At 36.6% G+C, this 16,223-nt stretch overlaps 2 protein-coding genes across 2 annotated transcripts; both read right to left on the bottom strand.

Annotated features, from left to right (window-relative positions):
* Positions 1–4,568: 4,568 nt before the first annotated feature.
* Positions 4,569–5,560, bottom strand: LOC145051416 (protein SEED AND ROOT HAIR PROTECTIVE PROTEIN-like). The gene is made up of 2 exons (XM_078999409.1): positions 5,310–5,560; positions 4,569–5,145 (listed from the first exon to the last, which is right to left on the bottom strand). Exons 1-2 carry the CDS (start codon positions 5,503–5,505, stop codon positions 4,787–4,789), a joined length of 555 nt encoding a protein of 184 aa, XP_078855535.1. The 5' UTR covers positions 5,506–5,560; the 3' UTR covers positions 4,569–4,786.
* Positions 5,561–7,793: 2,233 nt separating this feature from the next.
* LOC145051415 (protein SEED AND ROOT HAIR PROTECTIVE PROTEIN-like) lies at positions 7,794–8,707 on the bottom strand. The gene is made up of 2 exons (XM_078999408.1): positions 8,453–8,707; positions 7,794–8,283 (listed from the first exon to the last, which is right to left on the bottom strand). Exons 1-2 carry the CDS (start codon positions 8,646–8,648, stop codon positions 7,925–7,927), a joined length of 555 nt encoding a protein of 184 aa, XP_078855534.1. The 5' UTR covers positions 8,649–8,707; the 3' UTR covers positions 7,794–7,924.
* Between the last annotated feature and the right edge of the window lie 7,516 nt (positions 8,708–16,223).

Raw genomic sequence — 16,223 nt, 5'->3', positions numbered from 1 at the left:
GCCGATATTGTTCGTCAAGAAGAAGGATGGTTCACACCGGATGTGCATTGATTACCGGGAGTTGAACAAATTGACGATGAAGAACTGTTATCCCCTTCCACGGATTGATGATCTATTTGATCAATTACAGGGTGCATCTTGGTTCTCTAAGATTTACTTGAGGTTGGGGTACTACCAGGTAAGGGTGAGAGAGGAGGACGTGGAGAAGACCACATTTTAGACTCGTTATGGGCATTACGAGTTCATGGTGATGCCATTTGGGCTTACAAATACGCCTGCAGTGTTTATGAATTTGATGAATTAGGTGTGTAGGCTGATGATCGACTGATCTGTTATAGTGTTCATTGATGATATATTATTGTATTCCAAGACTAGAGAGCAACACGAGGAGCACCTTCGAGAGATTTTGGGAATTTTGAGGCGGGAACGATTGTATGTCAAGTTCTCGAAGTATGAGTTTTGGTTACGAGAGGTCCAGTGCTTGGGACATCTAGTTAACTATAATGGGATTTTGGTCTATCCGGTCAAGATCGAGGCTATGATGCTGTGAGAGGTTCCGAAATCTTCCTCAGAGATCAGGAGTTTCTTGGATTTGGTGGGATATTATCGGAGATTTATCCACGATATCTCCAAGATTTTTGTACCTCTCACTCGTCTGACGAGGAAGGGGGTGTATTTCCGATGGGGCCCTGTGCAGCAGGTTGCTTTTCAGACGTTGCGATAGAGGTTATGCTAGGCCCCGGTATTGACCCTTCCAGAGGGTGTCGAGGATTTCGTGGTATTTTGTGATGCATCCATCACTGGTTTTCGGGTGGTCCTTACGCATAGGGGACGGGTGATTGCTTATGCTTTGCGACAGTTGAAGCCGCATGAGGCGCTTATCCTACTCATGACCTAGAGTTGGGGGAAGTGGTTTTTTCCCTTCATATTTGGAGGCATTATCTTTATGGAGTCCATTGTACTATTTACACGAATCATCCTGGAAGGTTGTGATACGCTTCAAGAAGAGGGGGAAATAGGGTCCCTGGTATATTAGACCGTTCCCAATGATCTCCAGGGTAGCCAGGGTGGACTGCCGGTTGGATTTGCCGAGTGAGCTCAGACAGATCCACAACACTTTCGATGTTTCTCAGTTGTGGAAGTGTGTGTCGGACGACGAGGCAGTGGTCCCCTTGGATGATATTTTGGTCGATGAGCGCCTGAATTATGTTGATAGGCCGGAAGCGATATTGGAAAGGAAGATGAAGATTATGCGCAATAAGGAGATACCATTGGTAAAGGTTCAGTGGCAACATCGGAGAGACTCCGAGTTGACTTGGGAGCCGGTGGCTGAGATGCGGAAGCATTTTCCTAAGGTATTCGCCGCATCTGACTTTGAGGCTGAAGTATATTTCACGTGAGGGAGAATTGTAACATCCGAATGTCAAGGTAATTTCAATTTCAATCCTATATTTGAATAATATTGCATTTTGACCCTTGGGTTTGAGGAATGTTGCTAAAATGGCCCATAGTGGCAATATGATAATTCTGTCCAAGAGTAGTGATAACGTCTATTTTATGCATATATTTATGATGTTTTCTTATTATTTATACTATGTTTTTATGTTATTCTGAGCTAAAAGATATTTAGTACGCTTAGAAATGTTCAATTACAGTTAAAATGGAAGTTGGAATGCAAAAGAAGGAGAAATGAGCTAAAAAGATGCAAAAAGGATATTGTTGGCAGATTGACCCCTCTTCAGTGTTTCAGGTATATCTGATGACTCATAAGCTCGATTCATGAGATTCAAAATTTTCTGAAAACTAGACGAAATTTCCTACAACTTATGTGAGAGGGCATATTTTCTAATTCAACATTTATCTTATCCAAAATCGGCCTTGAAAATGAAGCATAAAAGCTAGACGTAAATTCCTTCCAAGTTACTTACTCCCCAAGCACCACTACCTTATTTTTATTTTCTTAATCCCTAAGCCACCATTAACTTCCTTATTCCAATCCAACTCTAATATTCCATATTAATTCCATCTCCATTCAACTATAAATACCCCATATCATTCCACCATTTTCATCATCTATGATATTCTACTTCGACTTGTGCGACAAGAAAACTTCATAGCTGCCGTTTTGAGGGTCTAGAAGGCGGCTAGAGGGCTGTTAAGCTGATATGGAGCAAAGATCGAAGGGATTAGAGATCGGATTCATGCCGGTAATCATGTGGTTTCTTATTGTGACCATGTTTAGCATTCCATTGTGATTCCATTATGTGTTTACTTTCTTATTTTGGTTTAAAAACCTTTTATTTTGTGTTTATGATTAAATGAATCTTTGAATTTATGTTGTAATTGCTATTTGGATTGATTATTCTTATTTAACTTATTTTTTCAAGTTTGATTGAAGATACATATGTGTTAAAGATTGTTGTTTTGTTTCCTATTGCTGAATGAATAAAGTTTAGATGACTTTCTAGTTGAGTTATTTTGAATCATAGTTGTCCAGTAACCATTGGTGATTATGACTAGAGTTTTGATCAAAACCTAGGGTTAGGAAATAAAGTAATGAACTTTAATGTGTGTGCATGAGTAGAATGACCATTCTCTGCATGATTTAACTTTTATTACCATTAGGGTTAAATAAGATCAAATCTTGCTTAATACAAACTGAATACTAATTTGCATGATTGTTTGTTCACCTGATCAATAAATTAATAGTTGTGTTGAAATCAAAGGATTAGGTGTCATGACCATGACACTAGTCATATTAGGAATAGGTGAATACTGAATAAATATCCATTGTATAAGTAGTTAGTCATTAATTTGAGATGTAATTTATCTAGACCAAAGTACCTAAAGAAATTTGTCTTTCGGTCAGTTTATCGATATTTGATGTTAAGTGGTATTTATAGTATTTAATAAAACATTTCTTTATTTCTTAGTGTGTTTAGTGTAACCTATAATAAAAAACTACAAATTAATTCACCACCGTTTCCATTGTGTTCGACACCTGATCTTACCATAACTATACAATTACACAACTAGGTACACTGCCTAGTGTGTTTATTAGTCCGGTTAAGATAAAATCAGTTGTATAAATTTAATACTTGAATAATTAAAAAATATATATAAACAAACATCAAGTAGTACGCTGAGCGTACGTTGTGTACGCTAGGCGTACTAGGGTGCACGTAATACGCTACGCGTACACCTCGTATGTGGGGAATACGTAAAGAAAGTGCGAACCCTAATTTTTAGGGGATGGTCCATATATAAACACAATTATAGCCTCATTTCTCATTACTTCATCAGCCTCCCTCTGTGAGAATTGACCCTAAGCAAACCTTAAGTGAGAAGAGTGCATTTTGAGCCCATTGGAGTGTTTTGGAGGTGTTCTTGAAGAAGAAAAAGGTGGTGAGAAGAGCTTGGAGCTTGGAAGTATCTTGGATCTGAGATTATCTTTAACCTCCAAGAGGTATAAAGTTCACAACTTGATCACTCCATCTTGTAGATCTAGACATTTCTTCATTTAAGACACTCTTTGTCCTAAATATGGTGATTCTTGAGGATGACATGTTCTTGACCCAATAAGTCATATTTTCAGACCTTAGGATGAGTCTTAAGTCATAAAATTGTGGTCGTGATGGTTAGTTTTTGTTCCATGCATGTTATAGAAGGTTTTAAGGAATTAAGATGTTGAAATTTTGTGTATTAAACACTTAATAGGCATGCAAAGTCATAAAATTGGAAACTTTATGACTGTTGAGGGTATTTTGGCTTTGGATCTTACTTTGGATGTGAAGATTTGAAGTATTAAGCTCTTAATGGGGAAATGGTTGAACATGACGCATACGCTGATCGTACAAAGTGGTTGCTAACCGCTAACAAACAATTTTTTTCATAAATTAGAGGTTCCACACCACTATAAGCTAAAAAAATGTTTGAAAAAAAAATAACTTATAGTGGATGCAAACCGCTAACAAACAATTTTTTCATAAATTACCTTCCTCTAACTTATAAGTTAACAAGTTAATAAACTATAAACTAATAAATAATAAGTTTTTTTTTGCCAAACACCCCTTAATGGACTTATGAATTGGGTTATAAAAAAAATGTAATGGTCAATGAGTATATGGGATAATGGAATCTAGAATTAGGGTTAATGAGAATTAAGTCATTAACAAAGAGCTACGAAGTGAATCTGATCACCAAATAAATAAAGCAAATGATGGTAAAAAAGATTCGATAGTTGGTTAATAAGAAGAGGGCAGTAAAAAGCATGCCTATTAGCTAACTGATCTCCAGAAGATTTACATAAATATTTGTGTAACATCAAATATATTAACGTATCTAACAAATAATTTCGTAAAACTCAGCTTTATTTACACTAATACGAAAAAATCGAATAGTTGCATGGGATCTCTGGAAATACTACTCTGTAGGTCCGCCCTAATTGTTATATTTTAATAAAAAAAATCATATATTAATAAAGGAAAATATTTATTATTATTATTAAAATATTGAATGTTTATGTTTTAATTCTATATACCACTAGCATATATGGTTTGAATTCAATATCAGCAAAATCAGAACGGCATCTTGATTATCATTGTTCTTTCTTGCTATAATGTGAACGATAAGAATTTGCATTTAAACCGAGACAAAAACTGCATGTAATTATCTTCGATCACAACAAAATGAAAAAAATATATATATAAGAACAAATTAAAGTACATTTAAAATTGGAAAAAATGATTCATCAAATATTGCAAGAGTAAATCTATTAATACTCTTTTTAATATTTTTTGTTATCGGAGACTGTCTGAGGTTTATTACCGGTGTAGAAAAAAGGTTTGAGCGAATAGAGATTTGCATTTTTAAGGAGACGATGAGTCGATGAAGAAATAATATGAGCACCCTTAACCCCTCCATTAATATCCAAAGGAACCTTGCACTCCTTCAATGGCGAGCTCTCCAGGAAGGCCTTGCATTCCTTGAGTTCCCACTGAGCATTCTTTAAGAACTTGGTCGATTGAGGGGACAATTTGGCTAAAAAGTAGCCCTTATCATCAGCTGGGCAACTTGAAACGGAGAATGGTGCTAATTCAAGTCCCTTTTGGTTTCTTGCCAAACAAGTTATTCTTGCTGTGGCTCCTGCATTCATTAAAATAGGTAATCATCAATAATTAAATTAGTGTTAAACTTGTAACATAATCCCTGTCTTTTGAATTGAAATACGTAAAATAAATTCCAAATCAAGTTTATTAATATTAAGTTAGCACGATGCATGTAAAAGTACGAACTTGTGAGATATATACCTTTAAGTGGAATGAATTTAGGGCCGGATTTACAATATATTAGGCCTTGAACTTCAATGGATTTAGGAATTTCCTTCTGTTTCATCTTGTGAGGGATCTCCGGCAGCTTAGCAACTCCATAAGCAGCATCCGCAGAGGAGGAGATGATTGATATCACCATGCAGAATAGAAAGACAACGTTGGAGAATGTGTCCATTGTCTTGGTTGTTGTATATCTTTGAATAGGAATTAGATGGGTATATTTTTGGTGATTGTGGTTGTAGACGTTTTATAGTGAGATATGTTGGAATTATTTTCTTAAATTTGTTATGTCAAAAATGGAAGAATGTGGTGGATGATTTATATGACATGGGAGCACGACGGCTTGTAAAAGATGGATGAGTCTCACCTAATGATCATGGACATGTTTTTTGTAACTTAATATTTAATTTTATGTTTGTAGGGACAACAATTCATTTGATTTTACTATATATTTTCCCAGATAACAGTTCATTCGATTTCATCAAATTTTGTTTTTTAGAAAATTTTTAATCACACTGAAATGTTAAAAAGTTAGAATTATTATAAAGTATAAACTGTAGTACTAAATGAGCATTTAGTCAACAATATATTAACTATATTTAACCGGTCAAACTTGCATGATTGAATTATTGGTTAAATAATCTAATTATTATTTTATTGTTAGGCTAAACGTTGTCATAAATTTGCCACCGCTGGTAAACACCGGGCCTCACCAAAAAACTTACCGCCAGTATAATACCGGTGGTGACTTTCTACCGATGGCAAAACTTTGAAAATAGAACATTTGGTTTGGAGTGGAACGTTGTCAACGGTTGGCAACGACTATTTTCTCATTTTTTATAAAACAAATTTACATTACACATGCACAAACACCGTTCTTCAAAGACATTACCAAATTACACGGTTTACATATTTTTCATTCAAAAAATGTCTTTAAAAAATCCAAACTTTTCCAAGAAAAATGTTGCAAACCAAAATGTTTCCAACAAATTCGCACTTTTCGGATATGATCCGTTATCACCGCCACCTTACCGACCACAAACGTGAAACATCCCAAAATCAGAGTTATTTTTTAATTTTTTTTTTTCCAAAACAACCCAAAGACAATAATTGTTTACAAAATAATTGTTTCAAAAGTGACAATCAATAATCAGAGTATCCTAAAATCCAAATAACATAAAATCTGAAGGATGTGTATGATCATGCTTTCACCTTGCCATGGTTATCTAAAGTACCTGAAACAATAAACTGAAACTTTAAGCCAAAGCTTAGTGAGTTTTCCCAAAGTACCACCACATACCATAACATATACATGCATTGCATGCTGGGTCCAATTAGTCATTGGACTGGAATACCCTCGAGTCCACAACCATCTAGTTGGATTATCCCCGGCCCAATCAGTCATTGAACAAGAATGCCAATATGCAACGGGTCCATTCAATTATCGAACTGGAATACCATCGAGTTCACAGCCATCTGGCCGAATTACCCCTGCTCTGTTGGCTCATGCACATAGCAGTAAAGCCTCAACCCAATCCATGACATGTCGACATATACATAATAGATAACATATAACCAGTTAACCAACAAACATGCAGATCTACAGATCACTACCGTATAGCAACATTCTATATATCAAGACACATATCAAACAGATCACTACAACATATCAACATCCTCTATACCAGGATACATAATCAAATGGGACGACATTGGTGCCTTCGACCTTCAAGAACAGTGAGGAAAACTCACCTCTTAGCCTGAAAAGATCGTTGAACAGGACACTGCTTTGAGTTATTTAGTAGCATCAATTGCATGATTTGTGTGGTTAATTAGTGTATATGCATCAACTCTTAGGGCATGTTTGGCACGGAGCTTTTGGAAGCGTTTGAGAGCTTCTAGCTTCTACCTTTTAATAAAACGCTCTAGTTTAAACAAAAAACTTCGTTTGCAGTAGGAGCGTCTAGCTTTTAGTTTTAACAAAACGCTCCGATTCTAAAAGCTATTTTATGTAGCGTTTAACAAAACGCTCCTGAGCTTTTGAAATCAATTTCCATAATTACCCTTAAAAATATATTTATATATTTATTTATTTTTAATCAATTGTCATTTTATGTAATTTTATGTATTTCAAAAGCTTTCAGCTACTTTTGCCAAACATACATATAACCAATAAAAGTTACAGCTTAACGCTACCAGCTACCTGCTACACGCTACTAGCTACCCGCTACCCGCTTCCAGCTAACAGCTACTTTTACCAAACACACCCTTAGTCTTCATCTATATATTACTATTAGAGGAACAATTTTTATAATTATTAAAATATTAAATATTAAATGTTTATGTTTTTATTTTATATACGACTTATATTGTTGGAATCCAATATCATCAAAATTAGAACGGCATCTTAATTATCATTGTTTTTTCTTGCTATAATGTCAACAGTAAGAATTTGCATTTAAATTGAGACAAAAACCGCATGTAATTCTCTTCGATCACCAAAATGAAAAGAAATATAAGAACAAATTAAAGTACATTTAAAAATGGAAAATGATTCATCAAATATTGCAAGAGTAAATTTATTAATACTCTTGTTAATATTTATTGTTATCGGCGACTGTGTGAGGTTTATCACTAGTGTAGAAAAAGGGTTTGAGCGAATAGAGATTTGCGTTTTTAAGGAGACGATGAGACGAAGAAGAAATAATATGAGCACCCTTAACCCCTCCATTAATATCCAAAGGAACCTTGCACTCCTTCAATGGCGAGCTCTCCAGGAAGGCCTTGCACTCTTTGAGCTCCCACTGAGCATTCTTTAAGAACTTGGTTGAAGGAGGGGACAGTTTGGCTAAAAAGTAACCCTTATCATCAGCTGGGCAACTTGAGACGGAGAATGGTGCTAATTCAAGTCCCTTTTGGTTTCTTGCCAAACAAGTTATTCTTGCTGTGGCTCCTGTATCCATTAAAATAAGTAATCATCCATAAATTAGTGTTAAATTTTTGACGCAGTTCCTGTCTTTTTGAATTGTAATACGTAAACTATATATATACCATATAAAGTTTATTAATATTAAGTTAGTACGATGCATGTAAATGTACGAATTTGTGAGATACATATATACCTTTAAGTGGAATGAATTTAGAGCCGGATTTACAGTATATAAGGCCTTGAACTGCAATGGGTTTTGGAATTTCCTTCTCTTTCATCTTGTGAGGAATCTCCGGCAGCTTAGCAACTCCATAAGCAGCATCAGCAGAGGCGAAGATGATTGATACCACCACGCAGAATAGAAAGACAACGTTGGAGAATGTGTCCATGGTCTTCGTTGTTCTATATATTTGAATAGGATTTGGATAGCTATATTTTTGGTGATTGTGGTTTGGACGTTTTATAGTGCGAAGTGATGGAATTATTTTCTTATATTTGTATATCTTAAAAATGGAAGAATATGGTGGATGATTGATTACATGGGAGCACGACGGCTGGTAAAAGAACTACGTGTTTCTTTTTTCAATTTAGTGTTAAATTATATTTTCTATCTAGGGACAGCAATTATTAAATTTTACTGTATTCTTTGAGAGACAACAATTCATTCGATTTCATCATTATTGTTTCTTAGATGAATTTAATCAAACTCAAATGTTAAAAAGTGAGAATTATTAAACTATGATTAAATGAGCATTTATTCAACTTAAATCTCAATATGTCTTTATGAATGACTGGATTGACCGCTAAGTATGGAGAATCATTGTAGCCACACCAAAAGGTTGGTGGGAAAGTAATTGGTATGTATATGAATCTCACATAAACAGAGCTCATATAGTAAGGAGCTACAAAGGGACAGAAAAGAAATTACAAGGTACAGATACAAAAAGAGAATTAAGAATCTAGAAAAGAAAAAGGGGATACACACCATTCAGCCCAATTCCCACAAACATCATTGCCTCTATGTATGCACCAAGTATAAGAGAGTGAGATCACCTTGTCAACCAGTTTAGTGGGATTCACCTTGATATTTTTAAAAGTTTTATCATTCCTCGAGATCCATATGTTCCAAATCAGGCAGTAGAAAATAGAAACCAGGATATACTTTTTCTTGGGATAGTTCCCCCAAGTAGCAGCAAAATCGATGAATTCTCTAACACTTTGAGAAAATTCTGATTCCAATTCCACACCATTTAAGTATCCATTGTTGCACCTCTCTAGTATAATTGTAGGTAATTAGCAAGTGATCAACCGATTCTCATTCATTATTGCACAATGGGCATAACGAACTAGGAGTAGTTACACCGCTAGTAGCCAAGGTTTCAGCCACCGGGATCCCATCTAATGCTGCACGCCAAACAAAGCATCGCACCATCAAAGGAATTGTCTTTGTCCACCAAATTGCCGTTCCAATGTATGGGTTCAACTTTGACTCCAAAAATTTCCTCATTCTATTCACCGTGAATTCTCCATTATGATTAATGATAAAACTAAAACCAAATTTGGATTTTTCCTTAGCATTCAGATTCCCAATATCTGTGTATAGATGTAACAGCTCATTTAATTCATCAAGTCCAGTTGGTTCAAATTTCCACATCCACGAGAAACCATTTGTGGATAGTCTATCACCCAATGAGCAACATTTGATTGTATTATACTAGTCGATTATATATTGTGATAGCTTGTATTATTTGTATTTTAGAGGTTGTCAAGTGAAAATATTGTAACCTATTTATTTTCATGTGAATAAGAGGGAACAAAGATTTTGGCCTGATTCTATTATGGTATCAGAGCGGCATCTTCTTTGTGAAACCTAGCAGCCGAAATTCTTCAATCCTAGTTGCAGATCATCGTCCCTCTCATCTCTTCTTCCTGTTCTACTCATTAGATCTCATTTAATACAATGTCAACTCCTCTTCATCCTGTTGTTACTGTATCAAACATCATCTGAAATTACATCCTTATTACTCTTGAAATTGAAAACGGCCAATATACATCTTGGGTTGAACTATTCAGAATCCATTGTTGTGCTTTCCAGGTACTTGATCATATTCTGCCTCCTGCTAAAGCCATTCCCTCTTCTACTAGTGAAAAAGATAAAGTTGTTGATGTTAAGACCAATGACCAATGAACTGGAATGGCCCTACTTGGAACTCTCCGCCAAGTTCCATACCCTACAACTCATCGTTATCAGTTTCGCCCACCCCCACCTGTAGCCGGTATTCTGGGTCCTTCTCCTGCGCATGCTTATGCTGCCTTTGAAGCTTTATACACTCCCACCAATATTGAACATGCCATGCACATGATGGCAGAGAATCCGGACCCCAACTGGTCTCTTGACACAGGCGCCACCAATCACATGACAAATACCATAAGTAAAATCTCAACTTATGTCAATAATAGCGGACTGGACCGTATTGTCGTTGGTAATGGTTCACACATACCGATCCATGGTTCTAGAAACACCACACTTCAGCCTCCCTTCCCACCTCTCAAACTCTCAAATATTTTGCATGCTCCGAACCTCATTAAAAACCTTTTGTCTATTTGTCGCGCCTTACCACTGATAATTCTGTTACTATTGAATTTGACCCTTTTGGTAGTCTTCTGAAGTATTACCAGATGCAGATTCCTATCCTCCGATGTGATAGCACTGGAGATCTCTACCCTCTTTCACTGCCAAATTCACAAGTCACTAGTCCTTCCACATTTGTTGCTTTGTCACAAGGTCTTTGACATCGTCTCTTGGGATATCCCGAATCTTTTTCTTTACGTGTCTTAAATAAAAACAAGTTTATCTATGTTCAATCTTTTTCCAATAAACATATTTGTCAGTCTTGTGTATCTGGAAAACATATCAAGTTACCATTTTATTGCTTCTACATCCTTTACATCTTTGCCTTTTTATATTGTTCATAGTGATTTATGGACCTCACCCGTTCTTAGCTCGGGAGGTCACCGTTATTATGTGTTGTTTATTGATGATTACACTGATTATTTATGGACTTACCCACTATCCAACAAATCCAAAGTCTTCTACATTTTTCTCAACTTCCATAAACACATAACCACTCAATTTGAACGTCCCATCAAAAATTTTCAGTGTGACAACGACAGCGAATATAACAACCAATTGTTTCATAACTTATGCACTACTAATGGTATGAAATTTCGTTTTTCTTGTCCTTACACATCGCAATAGAATGGAAAAGCGGAACGAAACATCCGCACCATCAATAACATAGTTCACACCCTCCTTGCTCACGCGTCTCTCCTTACCACCTTTTGGCACCATGCCCTTCAAATGGCAAATTACATTCTCAATATTCTTCCCCACAAAACAAACCACTATTATATTCCTACCTTCCTTCGTTTTTCACAAACACCCCACCTATGATCACCTTAAAGTTTTCAGTTGCCTATGCTATCCTCTCACACCTTCCACCTCCAGTCAAAAACTTGCAAAATGATCCTCTCTTTGTGTCTTCCTTGGATACCCCTCCAATCACAGGGGGTATAAATGCTACACATTTTCCTCTCGCAAGATCATAATATCATGACATGTTGTATTCAGTGAACATGTTTTCCCCTTTGCTAAACTTTACTCATCCCCTCCCGTCTATGACTTCCTTCAAAATTCACTCAGAACCAAACCACATCCAACCGTCTGGGATTTAGTTAACTATCCTACTGACCAAACATCTCCTGTCTCCACTCCAACCTCTCCCAGCTCTTTTTAGAATACCGAGTCAAGTAGACCCACACCTACATCCCTAAAGACACCGCCACCTATAAATTCCACTACTACCGCCGACACACCACCTTTCATCCATACTTATTCTCGTCGTCGACATACCAACACTCAACAGAACATCCCACCACCTCCTACTATATACGGCCAATTACCCACTCATATTCCCAATCCACAACCTCCACCTCCACCAACTTGCACCATTAAAACCCAGAGTATGTCCGACATCACTAAACCAAAACGGCCTTTATCCTTACATATTTCTACTGCCACTATCATTGCTCCCCTCTCTCGCCACTCCATTGATGCACTATCCATACCTGACTAGAACCATTCCACGACTGACGAGTTTAACACTCTTATTGATAATAATACTTGGTATTTCGTACCTCATTGCAATAACATGAACATTATTTGGTGTATGTGGATTTTTAAACATAAAAAAGGTTGATTATTCCTTAGAGTGCTATAAAGGGTGTTTGGTTTATGATGGCAGGTCTCAACAAGTGGGTGTCAATTGCGAGGAAACTTTCAGCCCAATCATTAAATCGGTACCACCCGGACGGTTCTTACCATTGCTCTATACAAAAAGTGGGCGATCAGCCAATTCGACGTAGAAAATGCCTCCCTTCATGGGTACCTCTCAGAGACGGTTTTTATGCATCAGCCCCTTGGTTTTTGAGATTCCAAATTTCCTAACCATGTTTGCAGATGAAAGTGATCCTTATACGACTTGAAACAAACACCTCGCACATGGTACCAACGCTTCATATACTACGTTACCACTCTCAGTTTTCAACATAGCACATGTGATCACTCTTTATTTTTCTGCAACCACGACACTGACACTACTTATCTCCTCTTATATATAGATGATATCATCTTCACTGCCTCTTATTTGGCTCTTCAACAACATCTTCTATCACGCCTTTTGTCCAAGTTTTCCATGAAGGACTTAGGTCCCTTACATTATTTCCTTGGCATCTCGGTCAAACATGAAGCTACCGACATGTTCCTGTCTTAAGCTAAATACGCTTCAGAAATAATATCACAGGCTAAACTGGGAGATTGCAACTCGATGCACACGCCGATAGACACAACTGAAAAACTAAGTAGTGAAGCGGGTGACTTAATTGACGATCCTACTTCCTATCAAATCCTTGTTGTGGCTCTTCAGTACTTGACATTCACTAGGCCCGACATATCTTACGATGGAATTATACATGAATGTCAGTTCACCAACCAACCTGGTGTCCTACAATAATGCAGAATGGACGGGTTGCCCGGACACCCGTCGTTCTAATGTGTTTTGAGCATATCCACATTCCTATGTGATCATGCAACCCTAATGGCTTTGGATCTATGTTTTTCTCTATTGAACATACAAATATAAACACCAAAGCAATAACCCTAGATCTAGTATATACAATTTCGAAATTCACATATATATTAAGGTTAGATGATTACCTCACTTCCTATATTTTAATAGCAAGAACAATCCTTGCTTGATATTGACTTTTTGAAAGCGTAGTGCCCCAAGTGTTGCACCTCTAATGGAGCCACAAACACTCAATTCAAAGGATGGCTTTGAGAGATGCTAAAAATCGGCCAGGGTTCTTATAAAGACAAGAGCGGCCGAAAATCCATGCATGAGGGTCTTTAAATAGTTGTGGCTGCTAGGGTTTTTCAAGTGGATACCCTAATTTCCTTGCTTAGACCTTAAGCAGTCCATGGACCTCATCAATTAGAAGCCTTGGACAAATTCTATAGGGCCTCCTATAGATTTCGTCCAGTCCTCCCAAAAGAGTCCATCAGCCCAACTTTGCAACTATCAGTGATTTGCAAAACCAGTCCCTCCATTATTAATTAGTTCCTTTAATCCTAAAATTAATATCAAATTAATTTTTGAGTAATCACCAATTAATAATATGATTCCAAATAATATATTAATCTTATAATATATTAATAAAATCATTCTGAGTACCAATTTATTATTCTTATAATAAATCCTACCAGCTCGACACATGTCTTTGGTCTATTGTGATAATGTAGGTGCCATTTATTTATCTCAAAAACCCAATTCAACATCAACGTACCAAGCACATTGAGATCGATATTCATTTCGTTTGGGAGAAAGTTCAAAGAGGGCAGATTTGAGAGTTAAATGCACCCTTAAGATATATGTTCACTGACATTTTTAAAAATGGCCTACGTCGTGTCCTATTTGATGATTTCGTTCCAGTCTAAGCATTCGTCAAGCTCCTCCTTAGACTGAGGGGGTATATTAGACTAGCAGATTATATATTGCGATAGGATGTATTATTTATATTTTAGAGGTTGTCAAGTGTAAATATTGTAACCTATTTATATTCACGTGAATAAATGGGAACGACGATTTTGGTGTGATTCTATTAGATTGTTTACGGTGCATATAACTTAGGAAATTTGGTAAAGAAAGGAGTTTTACTGCGTCAAGGATCTTTCCTAAAACGTAATTTTGACATCCGACCCCGGGATAAGGGCAAAAATGTCCGTCCAATATATCTGAACTGATTCAATAGACCTAACTTCCTTAGAAATATTGCATCGGACTCCGTTTGATGGTTTCTCAACTAGATATGAGGCAGGTTTGTTGAATAGATTATGAATGCTTACAATAACATCTCCCCATAAACCTTTCTTTTCATTCATGAGCCTCTAACATCATTTATATAATAAGGCAATGTTTTGTGCAAGTATTGATCCAACACCCAAGCCTCCAACTGTTTTAGGGGCTATGACTTTTTTCCATTCGACCTAGTGAAATTTTCTTTTAAGCTCACTGACGCGCTATAGAAATCTATGCCTGGCTTTATCAGTTTTATCGATGATACCTAACGAAGCTTTAAACAGGGACACATAGAATATAGGGAGTTTGTCTATAACTGATTTGATGAAGGTAAGACAACTTCCAAATAATAAGTGGCTTTCCAAGAAAGTCACCATTCTTGACCCCCTCCCCCTTCAACACCGGTACTAGATGGGGAAACATTATGTTTATTTTACACATCTAACTAATCAGGTTAGGCACAAGGAAAGTCACAATACCCACTCGTAAAGCACGATCATCATGACAACATAGAGGTAGCAACGAAATTGGTTTGGGTTAGGTCATTTTCGGGTTTAGCGGTTTAATTAAACAGGTTGAAAATCTCAACCCAATCACAACCTAATTAAGATAACATATTGATTTTCCAAACCAAGAAAACATTTTTATTAAATGAACTGAAATTAGATTAACCTGTTTTTGCCCAACCCAACTTGTTTAATAAATGGATTTAGCCATTTAAATTTCCAAAAAAAAAAAGTTAAAAATCCAATAACCCTTCAAATAAAGCTACATAACTAAAACTTAAGAACTCCAATGATTGTTTAAGTTTGAGAATAATACAACCATAAAACAAACACAATTGAAGTTTCCACAAAGCATTATAAGTGACAAAATCACATTACCTTTTCAGATTTTGAATTCTGAGGCATACTTCTTAGAGACTGTTCTACGGTAAAATCAGTGTTCTAAAAGGCGCGCCATGGCGTGAAGCGTGGCTTCGCCGTTACGAAAAGCTTCATAACGTTGCTGTTAGGCGTGGCGCGTGGCAAGGTGTGATAAGGCGCGCCATGGCGCGTTCTGGCGTGTTATGGCGCGTGTTTTTTCGTTTGAGACACAATTTTTTTCTCTTTGTTATGTCTTTTCAAATCGGAGATACAAGTATTGTGGTTTTTGTTAACTTTTTGTTATTAGTTATTGATCTAACACTTCTAAGAAGTAGTTATATTTAATATAAATTTATATTTATGTGGTAATATAATTTTAAATTAATACAAAATCGCCGCCTTACATCATGCCTTGAAAAACGCCATGGCTCGTTAAGCTTGAGGCTTGGCCTTGTCGCCACGCCACGCCTCACGCCATTTAGAACCTTGGGTAAAATACTCCGAGGTGAGTTTATCTCAAGGTATCCGATGTGACTTTATGGGGTGATCCTTACCGGGTCCTCCTATAATTACGTAGTGCATACCAATTATATATAACTAAGATCGAATAGACCTCCGAATAAGTAATCCTACCCTAAGACCACAACCAAACAAGGAACAAGAAGTAGAGCAAAAATCACAA

The sequence above is a fragment of the Lactuca serriola genome, chromosome 5 (genome assembly GCF_051521515.1).
Source record: "Lactuca serriola cultivar US96UC23 chromosome 5, Lser_US96UC23_V15, whole genome shotgun sequence".
Lineage (NCBI taxonomy): Eukaryota > Viridiplantae > Streptophyta > Magnoliopsida > Asterales > Asteraceae > Lactuca > Lactuca serriola.
This window is presented reverse-complemented; position numbering and strand designations above follow the sequence as displayed.